Source organism: Colletotrichum destructivum, chromosome 6 (genome assembly GCF_034447905.1).
Source record: "Colletotrichum destructivum chromosome 6, complete sequence".
NCBI lineage: Eukaryota > Fungi > Ascomycota > Sordariomycetes > Glomerellales > Glomerellaceae > Colletotrichum > Colletotrichum destructivum.
The window spans coordinates 1,012,976-1,031,197 of NC_085901.1; the positions used below are offsets into that span (position 1 = coordinate 1,012,976).

General features: G+C 54.4%; 5 protein-coding genes across 5 annotated transcripts; 3 read left to right on the forward strand and 2 right to left on the reverse strand.

Moving 5' to 3' along the window:
* Positions 1-102: 102 nt before the first annotated feature.
* Positions 103-1,459, reverse strand: CDEST_09491 (Putative GroES-like superfamily, alcohol dehydrogenase-like, NAD(P)-binding domain superfamily). Its single transcript, XM_062925650.1, has one exon. The coding sequence runs from the start codon at positions 1,318-1,320 to the stop codon at positions 298-300; it is 1,023 nt and encodes a 340-aa protein (XP_062781701.1). The 5' UTR covers positions 1,321-1,459; the 3' UTR covers positions 103-297.
* Positions 1,460-2,516: 1,057 nt separating this feature from the next.
* CDEST_09492 (Putative oligopeptide transporter, OPT superfamily) lies at positions 2,517-5,638 on the reverse strand. The gene is made up of 9 exons (XM_062925651.1): positions 5,487-5,638; positions 5,114-5,415; positions 4,762-5,033; positions 4,475-4,674; positions 4,164-4,420; positions 3,772-4,098; positions 3,521-3,703; positions 2,867-3,448; positions 2,517-2,790 (listed from the first exon to the last, which is right to left on the reverse strand). The coding sequence occupies exons 1-9, from the start codon at positions 5,590-5,592 to the stop codon at positions 2,740-2,742; spliced, it is 2,280 nt and encodes a 759-aa protein (XP_062781702.1). The 5' UTR covers positions 5,593-5,638; the 3' UTR covers positions 2,517-2,739.
* Positions 5,639-10,853: 5,215 nt separating this feature from the next.
* CDEST_09493 (Putative major facilitator superfamily, MFS transporter superfamily) lies at positions 10,854-13,460 on the forward strand. The gene is made up of 4 exons (XM_062925652.1): positions 10,854-11,296; positions 11,361-11,980; positions 12,045-12,297; positions 12,355-13,460. The coding sequence occupies exons 1-4, from the start codon at positions 10,893-10,895 to the stop codon at positions 13,046-13,048; spliced, it is 1,971 nt and encodes a 656-aa protein (XP_062781703.1). The 5' UTR covers positions 10,854-10,892; the 3' UTR covers positions 13,049-13,460.
* Positions 13,461-13,870: 410 nt separating this feature from the next.
* CDEST_09494 (Putative NAD-dependent epimerase/dehydratase, NAD(P)-binding domain superfamily) lies at positions 13,871-15,612 on the forward strand. The gene is made up of 4 exons (XM_062925653.1): positions 13,871-14,448; positions 14,506-14,886; positions 14,953-15,075; positions 15,142-15,612. Exons 1-4 carry the CDS (start codon positions 14,196-14,198, stop codon positions 15,435-15,437), a joined length of 1,053 nt encoding a protein of 350 aa, XP_062781704.1. The 5' UTR covers positions 13,871-14,195; the 3' UTR covers positions 15,438-15,612.
* A 47-nt stretch (positions 15,613-15,659) lies between these two features.
* CDEST_09495 (Putative heterokaryon incompatibility) lies at positions 15,660-18,085 on the forward strand. The gene is made up of 2 exons (XM_062925654.1): positions 15,660-16,214; positions 16,269-18,085. Exons 1-2 carry the CDS (start codon positions 15,815-15,817, stop codon positions 17,945-17,947), a joined length of 2,079 nt encoding a protein of 692 aa, XP_062781705.1. The 5' UTR covers positions 15,660-15,814; the 3' UTR covers positions 17,948-18,085.
* Positions 18,086-18,222: the final 137 nt, after the last annotated feature.

Here is an 18,222-nt window from a genome sequence, read left to right on the forward strand (position 1 = left end):
TAGGAAAGTGAGTAAAGTGAGCTTCACAAGACGAAAGTGAATCTGGTGGGGGAGAAGAAGACGTAAGCCCTTGCGCATTGATTGGAGAGAGAACGGCAAATGGTGAGAAAGAAAGAAATATGTATTACAGAGCTCATCCCTAATCGCAAGCGCAACTAAACTAACTCATCGCAAAAACCCAAACGCTCCCTACTTATGCTACGGAATGGATGTGTTGCATCGGCATCCATGTACTCTGTATCTATCAAACACACTCTAGATACCTTTACCTAGACCAAGGTAGACAAAGACACTAACCTAAGCCTCCTTGGCGCCCGACAACCGAACAAGCGATGACCCCATGCCCGTCGAGGTCGTCCACTGGCGGTGGGCCTCCTGGATCTCTTCCAGCTCCCACACCCTCTTGATCGGGACCGTGATCTTCCCCGCGGCCAGCAGGTCGAACAGGGCCCTCAGGTTCGGCTCGAACGTCGCGTCGTCGCGGGTGATGTAGTAGAAGCGCGTCCGCTTGCCGCAGAAGGGCACCATGCCCCGCGCCAGCAGCTTCATCGTCGGCCCGACGACCGACCGGTCCTCGCCGCCGTCGTTGAGCGACCGCAGGTTCCCGCCGTAGCCGACGAGGATGCCCGTCGGCGACAGGACCGAGTAGGACTCGTCCCAGCTCTCGAAGCCGAGGGGGTCGAACACGGCGTCCGCCCCGCCGGCGTCCTTGATGGCCCGCATCCAGTCTTTGTTCGTGTACACGAAGGGCGTGGCGCCCTGCGCGCGGGCGGCCTCGTGGTGCCGCTCCGACGCCGTGCCGTACACCTCGGCGCCCTGCAGCTGGCACAGCTTCATGACGGCGTAGCCGACGGCGCCGCTGACGCCGTGGACGAAGACCCGTTGGCCCGCCGTCACCTTGGCAGCCTCGAAGACCATGGCGTACGCCGTGCTCCAGTCCAGGATCAGCGCCGTGGCCTGCTGCAGGTCGATGCCCGCGGGGACCCGGATGAGGTACTTCTCGGGGAGGTTGACGAGGTCGGCCTCGGCGTCGTACACCGTGAGGCTGGCGACGACGTCGCCGGGGAGGAACTTGGACGCGCCGGGGCCGTTGGTCCTGACGGTGCCGATGAGACAGTAGCCGGGCGTCAGCGGTGCCTTCTTCTGCATCGGGTAGACGCCCTTGCGCATGTTGATGTCGGACCCGGAGAAGCCCGAGTAGATGGTCGCTACCTGCACATGGTTCGCCGGAGGGGGCGCGATGGTGTCCTGGACGATGCGCACTTTGGAGACGTCGCCGAATTCGGTGATGACGGCCTTGCGGATGGTGGTTTCCGACATGTTGAAAGTTGCGTCAAAAGGTGTTGAGTGAGAGAGAGATTGGAGGGTGGAATGTTGGAAACTTGGTGTGAGAGTGAGGGTTTGTTCAATACTGTTTGAGTCTGTCTTGTGCCTTCAATCATTCTGCTACTTCTCAGAGCTTCATCTCACGGCTGTTCCTTTTTATATGTGCAATGATTCAAATGATGTTCAACTGGGGACGCCACAATTAGCAGCATCCCGTCGTCTCTCATCCTGCGCGGCATTCGCGATGCTTCTCGGCACAAAGTGACATGAACCCCCCCGTGCCGCGCGGTGCTTCTCTCATGGAGGAGATCAGTTGCGCCGACACTCATGCCAAACGGCCGCAGTCACACATCATGTTACGCCAGCAAGCGACGCCACGAAATGGTCGAATCCCGCCGCTTCACGGCGCTACTGAGCCGTGCGTACCTGTCATTCCCTTGCCCATATGGGGGTGAGTAGGGAGCGAACTCGCAGGAGGAGTCGAAGGATGAGATGAAAGGGGGCTGTGGCGTACTCGCAGGGCGCTGAAGGGGACAAGAATCACACCGACCGACGTCGTTAGTGAGCCCTGTAAGGCCATTGCAAGCTTTGTGGCGCATTCGCAGCTGGTTACACGCATCCTTCCGGGCTGACTTTAGGCCGTTTTGCTCCCGGGCAGTGCTGGGTAATATAGTTATTATGCACCTGTGCGACCTCAAGAGGGACCGCCTTGGCCACGTACCTTGTTCTTGCTACCAGGGGGCTCCACAGCAGTCAGAGCCCGTTAGTGGATGTACGTACCTTGAGTAAATGTGTTCAATGATCGACAAGGGAGGGGGGCTCACGCAGTGACTCATTACTGCTGAAAAGAGTTGGATCAACGATGAACAGGCGCAGTAGCGCCGGGGGGCTGGAGATGTATGTGATAATGCCGCCGTCAGATAGAACAGCAGCACAAGGCAATGCTGCTGAGCCAGTTCCCGCCTTACATCTCAACCACTTGTTGGGCACTGAATCCCCAGCTAGCGAATGGGAGGGCATTTCTTTGGAGTCCCCAGCCAAAACTGACTGACTATGGAAACACCAGGCCGAGTGGCAACGACAACCCGATTTCATCGTGGGCCCTTAACAATAACGACTTGGTCATGTCATCTGCGGTGCTATCTTAACCACAGCTGAACGACGCGACAGGTTTTGAGTTAAGTATTATTGTTATTATTATAGGTATTGCAGGTATTTCTATGCCAAGATTCTGTCACGAGATGGCCGGCAAAGAACCCATTTCGATGAGCTATCTATTGTAGTGAGTTTCCCGACATACATCGCTTCTGATGAATCTGGCCGTCTTTCCTACGGGCAAAAGTTCTTCAAGACCAGCACACCCACCTTGTCAGTGTGAACATTAACCATTCTGCAATCGAGCCTCGAGTCCTTTCAATGTCCGCTACGGCTCAAGTAAGTGCAGCTCTTCCAGTCACACGTATCCTACAGCAAGTCTCTGTCAGCGCCCCGAAATGTCACTTGCCTAAGCCTTCTGAGATTCCCACAACAAATGACTCACCTTGTAGACCTCGGTCCCCCACCAGTTGAGCTTGCTGGAGGCCCCCGTGTAGAAGATGGCGAAGAAGATAACGATGCCGGCAATGGCCACCGAGCAGTCCAGGGCCGAGCTGAGGACGAAGTTGTACCTCCTCCACCACGTCTTCTGCCTGTTCTTGATGAGCAGCCCGAAGAGCAGACCGACGATTGCCCAACTTCCATAGTTGGTCCCAGACGCCGGCGGGATGTAGTTGAGCCCGCCGAGGAAGAGGGGCACGTGTATCTTCTTCAGCCACTTCGACTCGGTGAACACCCGCTTCCTCAGCACGTAGACGATGACGGGCAGCACCGCCCCGACGAGGAAGAACCACAGCAGAGAGCGGTACATGGCCCCCTCGGCAAAGAACCGGCGCGGCCCGAGTGCGCCCCAGACCATGCTCGTGTTGAAATGGGTGCGGGAGAAGGGGCACGTGAAGCCGTTGGGCGCGCTCAGCGTGCAGATGCCGGGGATGTGATTGAGCGCCCAGTTGAGGACCGACACCTGGCCGAGGGAGCCTATGACCAGACCGACCGACTGGACGAGGAACAGTTGTCGTGGTGGTATCTGATTGCCCCTTGTGAGCACGAGTCGGTATTTCAAGACGGGGGGGGGGGGGGGGGGTTCCAAATGGCTTACGTTGCAATAAATGCCCAGCTTCAGGTCCTGGGCGAAGGCCAACCCCTTGATGCCGGAGATGTACCCCAGGTTGAAGAACCAGATGTTGGCCAGCACCTTACCATCCCATATGTACCCGGCGACGATGCGGCAAAAGATGTCGATCTGGATCTTCATGTTCGTTGTGGCATACACCCAAGCAAGCTGTACACGAACGCCATAAGCATCGGCTCAAGACATTTGCCGAGACCAGGGAAAACGCGAGGACCTACCGGAACGAAGAAGATGGCCGACACCGCGAATGATAACAGCACGCCGTACCAGCGTAGTTGGACGGGGTAGAACTCGCACGCGAAGATCCCAAAGCCGAGAGCGAGAGCCGCCGCAATCCAATACCACCAGATGGGCACGGCCTTGTACGCGGGCTGAGGGTTGGTCCGAGGCACGACTTCGCCTCCGAGAAGAGCGGAGAGCTTTGACGACCTGAAGGCGGTTGCGATATGACGGCGCTTCTCGAGGAATAGCCAGACAAAGAGCGACGCGATTGTGGCAAAGGACAGGCCAAAGGTGTTGAGAGCGTAGGTGACGGGGAGGTAGATCTGGGTGAGAGAACCATCAGGCTATGCGCGCACACGACAATGTACAAGACTCGGGGGGGATTTACATCGGAGTAGTTGGCGTACTTGACCGGGTCGAAACTGAACCCGTCCGCCTTGTTGATGACCTTGGAGACGTTGAAGGTCTTCCCGCTGTGGTCGTAGATGGAGTTGCTCTGGATGGGGAGATAGGCAGACTCCCACGTGTTGGAGTAGTAGAGGGCCGGAGAGATTATGTATATCCAGAAGACCAACGATGCCAGCACGTTCAGGATGGCCCATGTGGGCACGACAAGCGGAGACCCAATGTACGCAATTTGACTCCCTGCTCCCAGTAAGCGATGAACCGGTCAGAGGTGGGGGAGTGCGGAGAGTTTACAATCAAAAGTAAAGGGAAGCAACCCGATGCCACTCTTCATGCCGAACACCTGGTTGACGACCGCGTTCTGCGGAGCTATCCAGCAAACCCACGTGAAATACCCCAGCGCGGGGAAGATGAAGTCCGGGAACCAGTACCAGCAGAAGGATGCGATGAAGGCCAGCATAAAGAACCGATAACGGGACGCCGTCCATTTGGCCCTAAGACACCCGGCTGTCAGCGTCGTCGATCCCGACTTCGTTTTAGGTCTCGTGAGGAAAGGGAGGGGGGGGGGGTTCATGACGCACTCCGTCTCGTCCTCCCTCTTCCCGGAGTGCAGCGCGGCGTTGAGGGCCGTGTTTCCCAACACGCCGGGCCACAGCAACGCGGGGGGCTCGACGACCAACGCGTAGCACAGCCCGGCCAGTGCAAAGCCATACAAGATGGTGGCCAGCGTGACGGTCAGCTCGAAGCCCCAGCCTGCCTTGAGCCCGTAGAAGACCCGCTGCTCAGTCAAGACGTCGGCGCTGAGTCGGGTGAGGAAACTGAGATTGGCCATGATGTAGATGAGTATGTTCTCCTGAAACATGAGTGTGTGTGTGTGAGTCGGTGCCAGCCAGGATGTGCGTCTTCTGAAGGGGGTAGGGGGTGGATGCCCACCTTGTAGTTGAACGGGCCAGGGTTCAGGCTGACGCGATGGCCCTTGATGTTGAGTCCCCAGTCCGGGACGACGAACTCCCAAGCCTTGCCGACGGGATAAGCCAAGAACTGAATTGCCGACTGTGAGAGACTGATGGACGGGAAGCGGAAGGTGTACAGCGTGTTTACACCGCTGCCTATGAGACAGAAGGCAATCCCAATCACCCACATGCGCAGGGTCAGGCACGGGAGGGAAGGGTCGTCGGGCCTCAGTCCAACCCCGGCGGCGTAAAGAACATCCTGACTCGGGGCAGACGACTCATCTACATGGCTGTCAGAACGACACGGAATCGACACACGAGACTGAGGAGATCTTCATGGTTGTGGTGATTACCCGAGGAACGTTTGGCTTCTTCGATGGAGGACGCCGGACTCAGCGGCACCGGCGTGGCGTCGACGCCCTGGCCATCCGTCTTTTGGTGTTCTTCGACGCCCGCCATGGTTGGTTTACCAGGTTGGAGAAGTACGCTTGCAGGATGAGAAAAGATCTGATTAGATGTGATTAGATTTGACGACACAAGATCAGAGTTTTATGCTTGCGCTTAAAGCTTGGGCGTAGGTCCCCCCCCTCCCCCCTCCTCCGTCCAAGTCGGGACTCGGCGGCGCCAGTGTAAAAAGGTTCCACTTTCCCGGTGCCGTGTCTCCGGACACTGGCGTCAGCTTCTTTGGGGGAGGGGCGCGTTGGGTTGTCAGCGGCACGGTATCGAGTCAAGTCGAGTCGAGGCGAGCTCGGAAACCATCCGACCACGAGGCCATCTGGCCAATCCCGTAGACGCATTCTCTCCCAAGGACCACCGGAACTCCGCCTCTCCTACTCATTCTACGGCACGGTGGCCGCGGCCGCGTCCTTTTCGAGCCTTCGTAAGGCTAAACGAGGGAACTTTTTTTCGGCGGGCGAGCCGAGGAGTCGTGGAGGAGACGGGGATTAAGCTCACGATGAAAATGGCTACTCAGCATACCCTCCCCACTCTTCAGATCTCTCGGACCACTGACAGGCGATGCCGCTGTCAAAAATGCTTAGTTGATTTGTAGGTCTCGGCTAACTATGCCGCTCATGGTCTTGTGCGATGACCATGAGCTTAATCATCCCTCCTGGGCCAACGCTCGTGTGGTCTGAGGCGTTTTGGACTTGGGGGAGTACAACATACTCGTCCGTCGGGGCTTCTCCATGTGATATGACGGCCTCTTCACCGAAGATGTGGCACACGCCTGTTCGTTTCCGTTGGTTGCTCAACGAGAAAAACATCTCTCACACAGGGCCTTGGTCAGTCTTGCTTGACTGCACGACTGCACACGACTGCCCAAGACGCGTGAATTAAGGAAGCCCTCACCCGCCGCCGCATTGGCACTGTTGCTCTCGCCACGGCATGCTGGCTGGCTGGCCTCCGGAGTATCGTTCCTGCGGCGGCAGTTCAAGTTGCAGCGGTCAGTTACTGTCGGGTATCAATTGGACGTTGGAAGCTCATCCTAAACTCGCCCCAGAAAGCCAACGGGCATCACTACAGCAGCGCTGTGCGTCGGTAGACTGATATGGCCCGGTTAGCCGGCAGGACCCGAGCAAAGAGATGTGAGGGATAAAATCGGTCGCTCTTCCACCCCGGCTCCCCGAGCAAAGCCCGATAGGCCCGCTCCTTACCGAGTCAACCCGGATCGTTTCGTATTCTCCGACTTGCAAAGCAAAGTCCGATGAACGGCATGGCCCAGCGGTTTTCGAGGGACGCATTTACCCCGCCGTGTGGAGGACGACAACAACCGCCCAGCGTTGATAGTTCTTCAAACTTGCCATGATCTCTCCCCGATTTCCTCCCCTGGATTTTGGGATTTCATGTGGTGTGGTACCAATGTGACCTGTTCGTGACATATCCGGGTGGTTCCATGGTTTTGGCGCCGAGCTGTTGAACGCCACGAGGTCCCCACGGACTCTGTGGGCGAGCGGTGGGTTTACCCCTTCTTTCTGAGGGAGGCGAGGGCGGGTTTTATCCACTCCCCTAAGTTATGATGTCGACTTCAAGCCTGGTGATGCCACGTTGTGTAGTCTCTGGTCGATGACGGCGTCCTTGAATTTGTTTCTGCCCAGTGTGAGCTGCGATCGAAGCGACATGTTTTGTAACATCTTGCTCAGACGACACTTGCTTACCGAACCAACTCTTCAACTCTGCAATTCCCAAAGCTCCATTCGCAAAACGTATCGGGAAACAGACAGTACCAGCAGCAAATTGTACGCAGGCCACTCCGCTCTTGGAATTCTATTGTTGCTCCTTATTGGGTTCCCTACCACATGAGAATTGTCAATATGACCGATGCCGTAGTTCTTGTCGCATGGGCTCAATATACGTCGCATTCCTCAACGATATTTGTGTTGGCTATGCGATGGAAAAGTGAAGGCAAAATCACAGATGGGGAAAATCCGACAACAGCACATGCATGATCCCGCGTTGTGAGACATGCTCACGCAACAGCAAGTACCAACTCTGGATCCATTCGTTCTAGTCCCGTAGTGGTTTGACGCAGCAGTCTGGCTGTCCGACTCTGGTCCTCTCTTGCAATCATGCCATGCGATTTCTTCACATCAAATGCAGTGAGGCGTGTGGCACGAGCTGTCATTCATCCGGTCCTCTGTTGGACTTTTGTCGGATCTTGGTACACCAGCACACAGCGATACACTGACATTGCAGTGGCAATTATGTCCATCTCGGGCATCGCACTTTGGTTTCCAACTGGTTCACTGCTACAGTGTACGAGAACACGTCGTCACAAGCAACTTGTACGCTCCAAATATCGAATGAGGTGGCTCATCTCTCCTACTCTGGCAAGCCTGATGGAAAGCAAGCATTCAAATCCGTTATCTTGTAGCTTTTGGCGCTTCCCATTTTGATACTTTCCATGGTTCCCCCGAGTGATGATGAATCCTTTCAGTGGCTTTCTCAGATGTACATGCACTGAAGTCACCTCTTTATGTCCCTAGTTCTGGTGTTCTTATCATTCATGTGGCTACAAATCTCCAAATCTGTCGTGTGTGCGTATGCTAAGTACAGAGGGATTGCTTTTCAAGCTGCAAACAACAGATAAAAGTCCACTCCCCGATTGATGATTTTTGGCGCCAGTAGCAAGAAAATCGTTTCTCCGCCTTGGCTGGACGAAATTCGAGACCATCCCACTGCAGAGTTTTCTACCTGGGAGCCCCCTTGGCGATGCCTGTTTGTTGGAACCCCTTCCTATCCAAGACACGGAAAGTCTAGCCGAGTGCTCACTGTTCGCACACTCCCGGGCCAGCGATGGATAACCATAATAGTTGGCATATCGCTCGCAAGACGACAGTTCGCGCAGTATGCTCTACTCTATCAACGCATCGGTCGATTCGGATTGCGAGAAACCCAACTTGTCTCTGCGCAAGAGAATTCATAAACTCGGGCTCGTGGGGGCGTTTGTGTTTTCTTCTCCTGAGTCGGTTGGTTGCGAAGGCTCGTGAGAAGTTGCCCTCGGAACAGGCTATGATAAACCCGATAGTTCGACGGCGCTTCACCTTACCTCCGACCCAGTCACATGAAAGCTCAACTTTTCCGGGGCTACTTGTGGCAATAATTAGTTTTGTTGGGTTCATTGTGACCAAATCGACATCGGCCGAGACAGCGATCCCTTTTTCTCCTAGTCTCCTAGGATTGCTTTAAGAACTTGATGATTGAGAGATGGCCAAGCGGTTGGCTAGCTCTCCAAGAAACAGCTGCGGTAGTCCCACGGCTCCCACACTTGGATACGTAGCTAAGGGCGGTCTCTCTTTGCCCCATGAGGATAGTTACCAGGCAAAAATAAGCGCACGTGTGAGCCTTCGAGCAGTTGGTGTCGAGTCTGTCATCGCGTGTCAGTTCATATTGCGATTTTGCATCGACGGCCGAGAGACTTAATATCGCTTGTCGTCCGTGAATAGATCCACCGTGGGGCTTTTTTATATAGTTCGTTTGACTGGAACTGGATAAATTCTGGTCTCCCTGGTTGGAGGCTGCGTCCACATCATCCATTCCGATGGAAAGATGAAGAGTCACACTAGACAAGAGCCGTACGCGCCACGTCAGTCATCAACGTCCCCCCTACCTTCACTCTCCATCCCACCATCTATGTTTTTTGTGACTCGAGGGGCTCAAGTAGGAAAGCAAGTTACAAAGAAAAGCCAAGGCGAGGAGTCGGAAAAAGCGCAGTTGTTGCTCGCCGATCTTAGAGGCCCCCCGTCTTCGGGCGGGTGGGTGGCCCTGATACGGCCGAGGTACATGATAACCAAGGCCCGAGGCGAGCCAAGCGGATGGCTCCAGTGACCAGCGGATCACCAAATGATCTAGTGCATCATTCAGTCTGGCCGCGTCTCTAGTCCGAGCTAGGCGCTCATCACTACCCAGCGCGACGGGTTGAGGCGAAAACCGAGTGAGACGGAGCACACCCACATCTTGGCTCGCACTGCTCGCTGCTTGAGCCTTGATCCCACTTGCCGCCATGTGCGTCCCGGCACACCTGGTCTTGCATGGGTAACGTAACGCCGGCTTGTTGGATTTTTTTTTGTTGCCCTTCTCTTCATTCACCCACTCGGGACGCATTCGTGATTGGCGGGGGGGATAACTGACAGACGGTCCACCCTGCAAAGAACCCTGGTGGTATCACCCAGCGTTGGCCGGCGAGGAACGACCGCTCGATCGTTCGTGGACAACAAGCCCGTGAGAGAGTGGGGGCCGAGTCCACAAGTTTGTGTAGGGTACGGATATGTGGGAGTCCGTTCCTTGCCCGGCCAGGCTAGCCACCCATGCTTACTGGCAATGCTCCCTGCATGCCAAGGGTATGTTGAGGGAAAAAGGGAAAAAGGGAAGAAGAAGAAAACTTTTTCTCCTTTTCAGCCACCAACTACTGTGCTGTGCCGCAAAGATGGAGACAACAGAAGCTTCTTTTCTATTGTAATGTTAGCCTGGTTACCTGATGTATGTGGAACGGGACTTGGGTTCTCGTTGTGTTGCAGAATGGTATCAACAAGGCCTTTCGTACAAAAAAAAAAAAAATTGGCTATCAACTCGCAAGTCCAGACAACAACAGCAACAACAACATCTTGATATCTAGAGAGGAAAGCCCGCGCACCCACTTGCAACGTGAGATTGGAGACATGGAGAGTTTCCTCTGGTGTGAAGGGTGACTAGGGCCAAGACGACTCGCTCCACCTCCAACACCACGTTGGCGGCCCGACCAGATACAACATGCATGGAACACCCATCCATATCACCCTTCTCGAGTGGGAGTCCCCATTCGCCCCTCGAATCCTTCTCTGGGGCCCTCACACCCCTTTCACACCACTTTTCCCTCTCGGCCCTTGAGCTCAGGATGGGCCAACTTATTGAATTGTGTTGGCCGATTCTCAGCTTCAGCCAATAACCCACCCATTCACCTTATGGATACCTGGGCATACCTTACGGATGCACCACCTGGGAATGGAGACGCAGACCAAAGGGCCTGGCCACACACGCGGCCTCCGATTCAGAGCTGTCCGGCCTGGGCGATCCCACAACGCTAGCACGAACCTAACCATACCTCCGATGGGCAGCTAGTTGTGATTCGTCCCTTGGCATCTAATCTGATCATCTGATAAAGTCAAAGAAACTTTGGGCGACATCGGCTGAAGATTTTCACTGTCCCTTGTACTGTAGGAGACGTGGATGCTTGGCAGGGCCCGGCTGCAATATAGAAAAGGCCCCCTTCCCCATCGACGCTCATGTCCCTGCTCCGGGGCTTCTCTCTTCTTCTCTTTGCTTTTGGTTTCCCAAGCAAGGTCAAACAGGCACTCTCGCCTTCAATATCCCCCCCCCTTCCCTCATTCCTTGTTGTCAAGAGAAAAGCTCCCCTTTTGACCTATAACCCTGTCTCGTTGGGTTTCCAAAGTCAAGCCAACCCGGACCCCATAAGTCAACACAGGATGGCTTCCATCGAGCCGCAGCCCGGCCGCCAAGAGGCTGGCGCCGACATCGAAAAGTCCCATGCCATCGACAATGGCGTCAGGGAGGTCGACGAGAAGCAAGCTTCCGACGTCGACAGCGAGGTGTTCCAGCCCGGTGTCCAGCGCGTCAGAGCCGTCACCTCCGTCTGGACCAAGAAGACCATGATCATCATGTTCTGCCTGTAAGTCCCCAAACAGAAGCCTTCTTCATCCAAGACCAGCAGTTAACCCTGCTTGTTAATCCAGCCTCTATCTCGTCTCCTTCGTCGATGCGCTCCTCCAGTCCGTCCAGGGCAACCTGAACGCCTTCATCACCTCCTCATTCAGCAAGCACGGCCTCCTCGCCATCGTCAGTATCTTCGCCACCATGCTCTCGGGATGCTGCCAGCTGGTCATTGCCAAGATCATCGACATCTGGGGCCGCTCCGAAGGTTTCGGCATCCTGATGCTGTGCAGTCTTGTCGGCATGATCCTGAAGGCGACGTGCCAGAACATGGAGGCCTACGTGGCCGGGCACACCATCTACTACGTCGGCCACTTCGGCATGGTTTTCGTCATCGACATCATGCTCGCCGATATGACCTCGCTCAAGAACCGCATGATCATGTTCGGCATCAACGGTACCCCGACCATTGCGGTGACGTTTGCCGGCCCCCGCATCTCGGAGCTCTTTTACACCTACTCCAACTTCCGCTGGGCGTTTGCCGCCTTCGCCATCATCCTCGTCGGCCTCTGCGCCCCCGCTCTCCTGGTCATGTTCTTGATGCAGCGCAAGGCCGAGAAGGCCGGCCTCCTCGAGAAGACGCGTGTGACGTCCGGCCGCAACCACTGGCAGGGTTTCTGGTACTACTTCATCCAGTTTGACAGTAAGCAAAGCCCTTGGTATTAACCAACCAACAAACCGGATGCTGACAAGACACTCCTCCACAGTGATTGGCATCATTCTCCTCTGCGCGTTCTTCGTCCTGCTTCTGCTTCCTTTCAGCATCATCTCGTACGCATCCAACGGCTGGAAGAGCGCGCACATCATTGCCATGCTCGTCATCTCCATCCTCTGCGTTCCCGTTCTGTACATCTGGGAGAAGAAGTTCACTCCCGTGCCCTTCATCAAGTACAAGTACCTGAAGGAAAGGACCATCATTGGATCTTGTCTCCTTTACGGCATTATGTTCATTTCCATCTTGTAAGTCTTCCCTCCCATCATTCCCAAGGCTCGCAATGGCTGACAGTATTCATCTAGCACCTGGGATGCGTACTACCAGTCCTACCTGCTTGTCGTCCACAGGCAGAGCATCACTCACGCCGGTTACATTCTCAACGCCTTCTCCCTGACCTCGTCCTTCTTCGGTCCCCTCTACGGTCTGTTGATCCGCTGGACGGGCGACTTCAAATACACCGGTCTTGCCGGTGTCCCCTTCGTCATCCTGGGCACGGCGCTGCTGATCCCCTACCGGTCGCCCAGCGCCCCCGTGGGTGTCCTCGTCGTCCTGCAGATGCTCAACGGTGTCGGAACCGGTATCTGGGCCGCGTGTGGTCAGATCTCCATCATGGCCGTCACCACCCACCAGGAAATCGCTTCCGTCATGGCCATCTGGAATTTGTTTGGCTCCATTGGCGCCACCGTTGGCTATGCCATCGCCGGTGGCCTGTGGAACAACATCATGCCTTCGGCCCTCAACAACAACCTGCCCGACTACGCCAAGAACAGAACCGCCGAGATCTTTGGCAGCGTCGAGATCCAGATGTCCTTCCTGGACGGTGATCCGATCCGCGACGCCATTGTCGCCTCATACGCCGATGTCCAGCACAAGATGGTTATCACTGGTGCATGCTTCGTTCCTCTGTGTCTCGCCTGCGTCCTCGCCTGGAAGCGGATTAACATCAAGAAGCTTGAGGAGGAGAAGGGCACTCAGACCAAGGGACAGGTGTTTTAGACGCACACTCTATCTCCCGAGCCGTTAATCACGCCGTGTTCGGAGGTTAAACCGATTGCAGCTGGGTCATTCATCATCCCCGTAGCATCGAAGCAGCGCGGGAGCAGGAGTTTCTAGGGAGCAGAGCATCTCTAGTCTCTGCGCGTCGAATGCGAACTGCATCTTTACCAGCTCATTCCCTCTAGTTGGGCTGATATACGTATACTTAATCACAAGGGCAACCCGCCAGTGCCCTGACAATAGTACTTTTTTCAGATGTTTGAAGCTATATCCATGGGAACAATATACCTCATTGCGTGGCGAGCATACTTCCCCAACGACGAAATGCACATAACGTCTGATGTGTATTGTTTCTAGCTTGATTAAATGGCCCTTGTGGTTTCCGGGGCACATTTTCCTTTCTATATGACCCCCTCCTAATCGTATTATTAATCATTTCTCCTGTTCGGATCAAGCTCATTATGCTGATAAAGCCCCACGGCGTTTCCACGCTTACCTGCATGCGGGCTGCATTACCCCATGATTACTCTGGACTGCCCTTTTCCATTGGAGTCGGCGCGATTTTAGTCCTCTCCATATCCATCCGATCACTCAACCAAAGCCGACTATGGTCTTCCAGTCGGCAGAGGAAACAAGACGCAAGTCGCTGATTAACAATCTCAACAAACTCTCCAATCGGACCCCTCGGCCGCCGTTTGATTAGACGACGACCGCCGTTTGATTAGACGACGACCATTCTACCGGATGAAACATACAGATCATTCTCGAACGCTCATCTTGAGAGCAGGTTTCGCCAAGCCCATTCGTGTGTTACGTGATACGCCATGCACATTGCTCCATACAATATTAATGGGACCCCAATGCGCTTCCCACCAATACCATTTGTAATCAGAGCTCAGTCGGAGCCCCGTCACATCAACGATTCGGATGAAGCCTACTGCGTCATGCCTCCGCTCTTTCTGATAAAAAGCCAGCTCACGCCGATGGAGTTTTGGCTGTTTCCCTGGTCAACATCAGTCCTCCCCCTCCCCAAGAATAATAGTCCATTCGTCATAGAGAATATCCGAGCTGAACGACCCCTTACGCTTCACCACAGTACACGCACCTTCTTCTTGCCCACAACAAATAAATAAATAAATAAACAACAATGGCAAACATCACAGACCCGGCGATCCCCAAGGGTTCCACCGTCCTCGTCACCGGTGTCAACGGCTTCATCGCGTCTCACGTAGCCGACCAGTTCGTCCAGCATGGGTACAAAGTCCGCGGCACGGTCCGCAACCCCGAGAAGAGCGCTTGGCTCAACGCCTATTTCGACAAGACCTACGGCGAAGGCCACTTCGAGTTGTATCCCGTCCCTGACATGACGGTCGAAAACGCCTATGACGAAGCCGTCAAGGGTAAGCAAACATGGCCACCGTGTTGCACATCAACCCCCCGTTCTGACACTTCAGCAGGAGTCTCAGCTTTCATCCATGTGGCGTCCGTGGTCAACTTCGACCCTGACCCGGAAAAGGTCATCCCTATTGCCGTCGAGAGTGCCGCGATTGCCATCAAGGCCGCTTACAGAGAGCCTAGCGTCAAGCGCTTTGTCTTGACGTCTTCGTCGTCAACGACTCTGCCAGCGGACCCGCAGACCTTCTTGAACATGAATGGCGCAGTTATAACGGAAGACTCGTGGAGCCCTGACGCGAAAGAGCTGGCCTGGACGCCCGGACCTTGGGGTCCCGAGCATGGCGGCCCTGTGTACATCGCCAGCAAAGTCGAGCAAGAGCAGACTGTCTGGAAGTATCACAAGGAAAATCAGGCGAAGCGTCCTGATCTTGTGGTAAACGCAAGTAAGTGGCTGCATAGATGCAACAAGCACTCGCCCTTCACAACTCCATACTTACTCTATCATCTAGTTCTCCCCAATTTGAACTTGGGAAAGAGTCTCGACCCTGTGAACCAAGGTCACCCGTCCACGTCTGGCTTCATCCTCCCCTTGCTTGAGGGAAAGAGACTCCCTCCGAACTGGTCTACGCCACGTAAGTTGATCCATGCAGTGTCTGACTGATGACAAAAGGAATTCCATGAGCTTACGCATAAACCAGAATACGCCGTCGACGTTCAGGATGCCGGTCTCCTGCACGTGGCCGCAGCCATCCTGCCCGACGTAAAGAGCGAGCGCGTCTTTGGTTTCGCCGAGCCGTTCTGCTGGGACGATGTCCTGGAGATCCTTCGCAAGCAGCATCCGAACAAGAAGTTCCACGAGAACTTCGCCGGCGTGCCCTACCCAGATATCGTCATCAAGCCCAGAGACCGGGCCGAAGAGCTGCTGAAGAGGCTCGGAAAGCCTGGTTGGACCTCGTTGGCGGATAGTCTGCGGCTGAACACTGAGGACCTTTGAGCCGCCGACACCATCTGAAGGGAGAATTCGCTCGGATAATAGTACCAACTGGGTGGGTGGTCAGAAAGTGGGCATATGCAGGAAGCTGTTTGTAGAACTTCTTTGCTCAGTGCGCCCAGAGTGCGCCCTGCCATTGCATTGATCCATATTGCCAGTTCTCCAATCAAATCAGTTTTTGAGATGACTGGCCATGCTGCTGCCTAACACATCGTCAGTCAGCAATTCACACATAAACCCCTCCCTGCATACACTTACGTTGTGTGACACATATTGGGCGAAGAGAGAGCTGTGTTTCTTGAGCGGAGGAGATCATAGTCTTTTGGTTCCAATCGGTCCATTTTTCTTGGTTTCAATTCGAATGTGAAATACATGCCGAAATGGCTTCCATCAATGTCGACAAGGTAGTGGAGAAGCCATGCGACCTTTGCTTGGACCTCATCAACTCCGTCGCACGCTCGACCATTTTGGACGAGAACCGGAATTGTACTTGGCACCGAGATACCGGGGAAATATCCGAATCCGCGGCATCATGCCGGTCTTGCGCAGCGATCTTGGAGGTCTTACTTGAATCCACGATCTTGGAGGCCAGTGAACGATTTTCAGACATCACGAGAGAAAGCTCTATGCCAGTGTCGGTGAAAATATCAAGCTTGAATATTATCGACAATGTTGGCTGGGCGTCCCTCAATCTAGCCCTTGAAATCAACCAGCACAACTTCGAATACCACGTTGATGGAAACATCGGAGTATCCGTCGAACATGTTTCGTCAACCCATGGTATGCGGTGTCTTATCATTTGTGCGGAGACCAAGCGCTGACTTGAGTGTCTAGATCATCGACACCCTCGCTTCTGGACCTCGGGCAAAACGCATGAAGTGGAAACTCTCACCGAGGACAGGATTCTATGCACCAAAACATGGCTCAATTCCTGTGAAACCTCTCACGGTAACGAGTGCCGTCCAACCAAGAGACGTTTGCCGAAACGACTCCTTGACACAAGGCCTGGATACCCCCTGCGGCTGTTATCTAGTAATGATATTGAGAGACACGAGGAATGGGTACGCTACGCAACTTTGAGCTATAGTTGGGGCGCCTCGCTCCCCCTCAAGACCACGATGGCCAACGAAATGGAACATATGGGCGGGATACGCGAGGATCTTCTCCCTAGGACTTTTCGGCATGCCATCAAACTGGTTCGCTCGCTGGAAATTCCGTATCTATGGATCGACTCCCTCTGTATCGTACAAGACGACCCTTTGGAATGGCAGTCTGAAGCGTCGTACATGGAAGACTATTACTCCGGGAGTACAGTAACCATAGCGGCAACGGATTCGTTGGATAGCAACGGAGGTTGCTTCCCGGAAGACGATGACGGCATCGAGTTTGATTCGGCGTCATGTATGACTGATCGCTCAAAAACCCCATTGCAATCCGGGTCGACATCTATAGAAAGACAACAACGCCCATCATACCCGAATGCTCAGGTTTTCTCTTACACTAGCCAGACCGGCGACACGAACACAGTTAGCAACATCATGGTTCGTCTACAATACTCGCATCCGCGCAGTATACGGCGCAGGGCACATCTCAGCACTAGAGGTTGGGTCCTACAAGAACAAATCCTGTCTCACAGAACTGTCCACTGTATGAAGTCGGAAATCTATTGGGAATGTAGAAGTCTACTCACGACCCAATCTAATCAGCGTTATGGCCCGGTTCGCGGGTCTGACGTGGGACACTCCAAAGCTCATTTCACCAGTATGTGGCCTGAATGGGTCGAGGACTACTCCAGACGAGACTTTACAATCCCGTCGGACAGATTACGAGCATTTGCTGGCATCAACAGCTATTACCAAAGCAATATGATTCAGGAGCCGATCTTGGGTCTTACTCCCCATTCCTTTGCCAGAGATCTCTCCTGGGCCAGAGCTGGGCCGAACAGAGGCCCAGGAATATCTGGTGCCCCTTCTTGGACCTGGTTCTCGTGTCATGCTCCCATTTGGGTCGACCCCTGGGGCTTTGGGGATGGAGACGAAACCCAGACCAAAGACTGGACTTCTCTTGTCTCCTTTCGCATCAACTGGAAAGGAAGCAAAATGACCTCAGACATTGAGTCCTGCACGCTAATCGTCCGAGGTCCGATGAAAGAGTTCGCGCTCTGCATGGCTTCCGAGTCGAAAGAGTACAATCCACCATATTTGCTGGTGGATGAGCAGCAGACCGACTTCTCGAAGAGCCGCGTCCCGTGGGACTGTTCAGGGCAATTCGATCAGGATGACTACCCCAGCTGTGTCAAGACTACGTACGTCTGCTTGCTCTTGCGATCAAAGACTACCGGGCGAGGAGACAGAAACCGTGAGATCTTTTTGATTCTTCAGCGGGAAGCTGCTTCTCTGGCAGTAGACGGCACGAACTACCCAGTGTTCCGGCGAATCGGGATAGCCTCAATGAGAGGAACCGAGAGGAGATTTATGCATGGTGCTAAGGAGGCGACAATCGTCCTTAGCTGAGGGGTTGGAGACACCACAATAGTTGTCTCAACTCATGGACGAGGTGAAGAGCAGCTTCCTCGTATATCGATAGAGCCAAGGGTCGTTTTATTACCTAGAAGAACGAGCAAAGTCAATTCTGGAACTCTACTCAGCTAATAAATGCTCTCGCTTTGAATGTAAACATCCCTAACTTGGCCTAATTCCAGTACAACCACGTCGTCAGATGAGCAACGGAGTTGCCGCCAACTCGCTCATGCAACTGCCGATGAAGGATGAGGGGGCAAATCGGATAG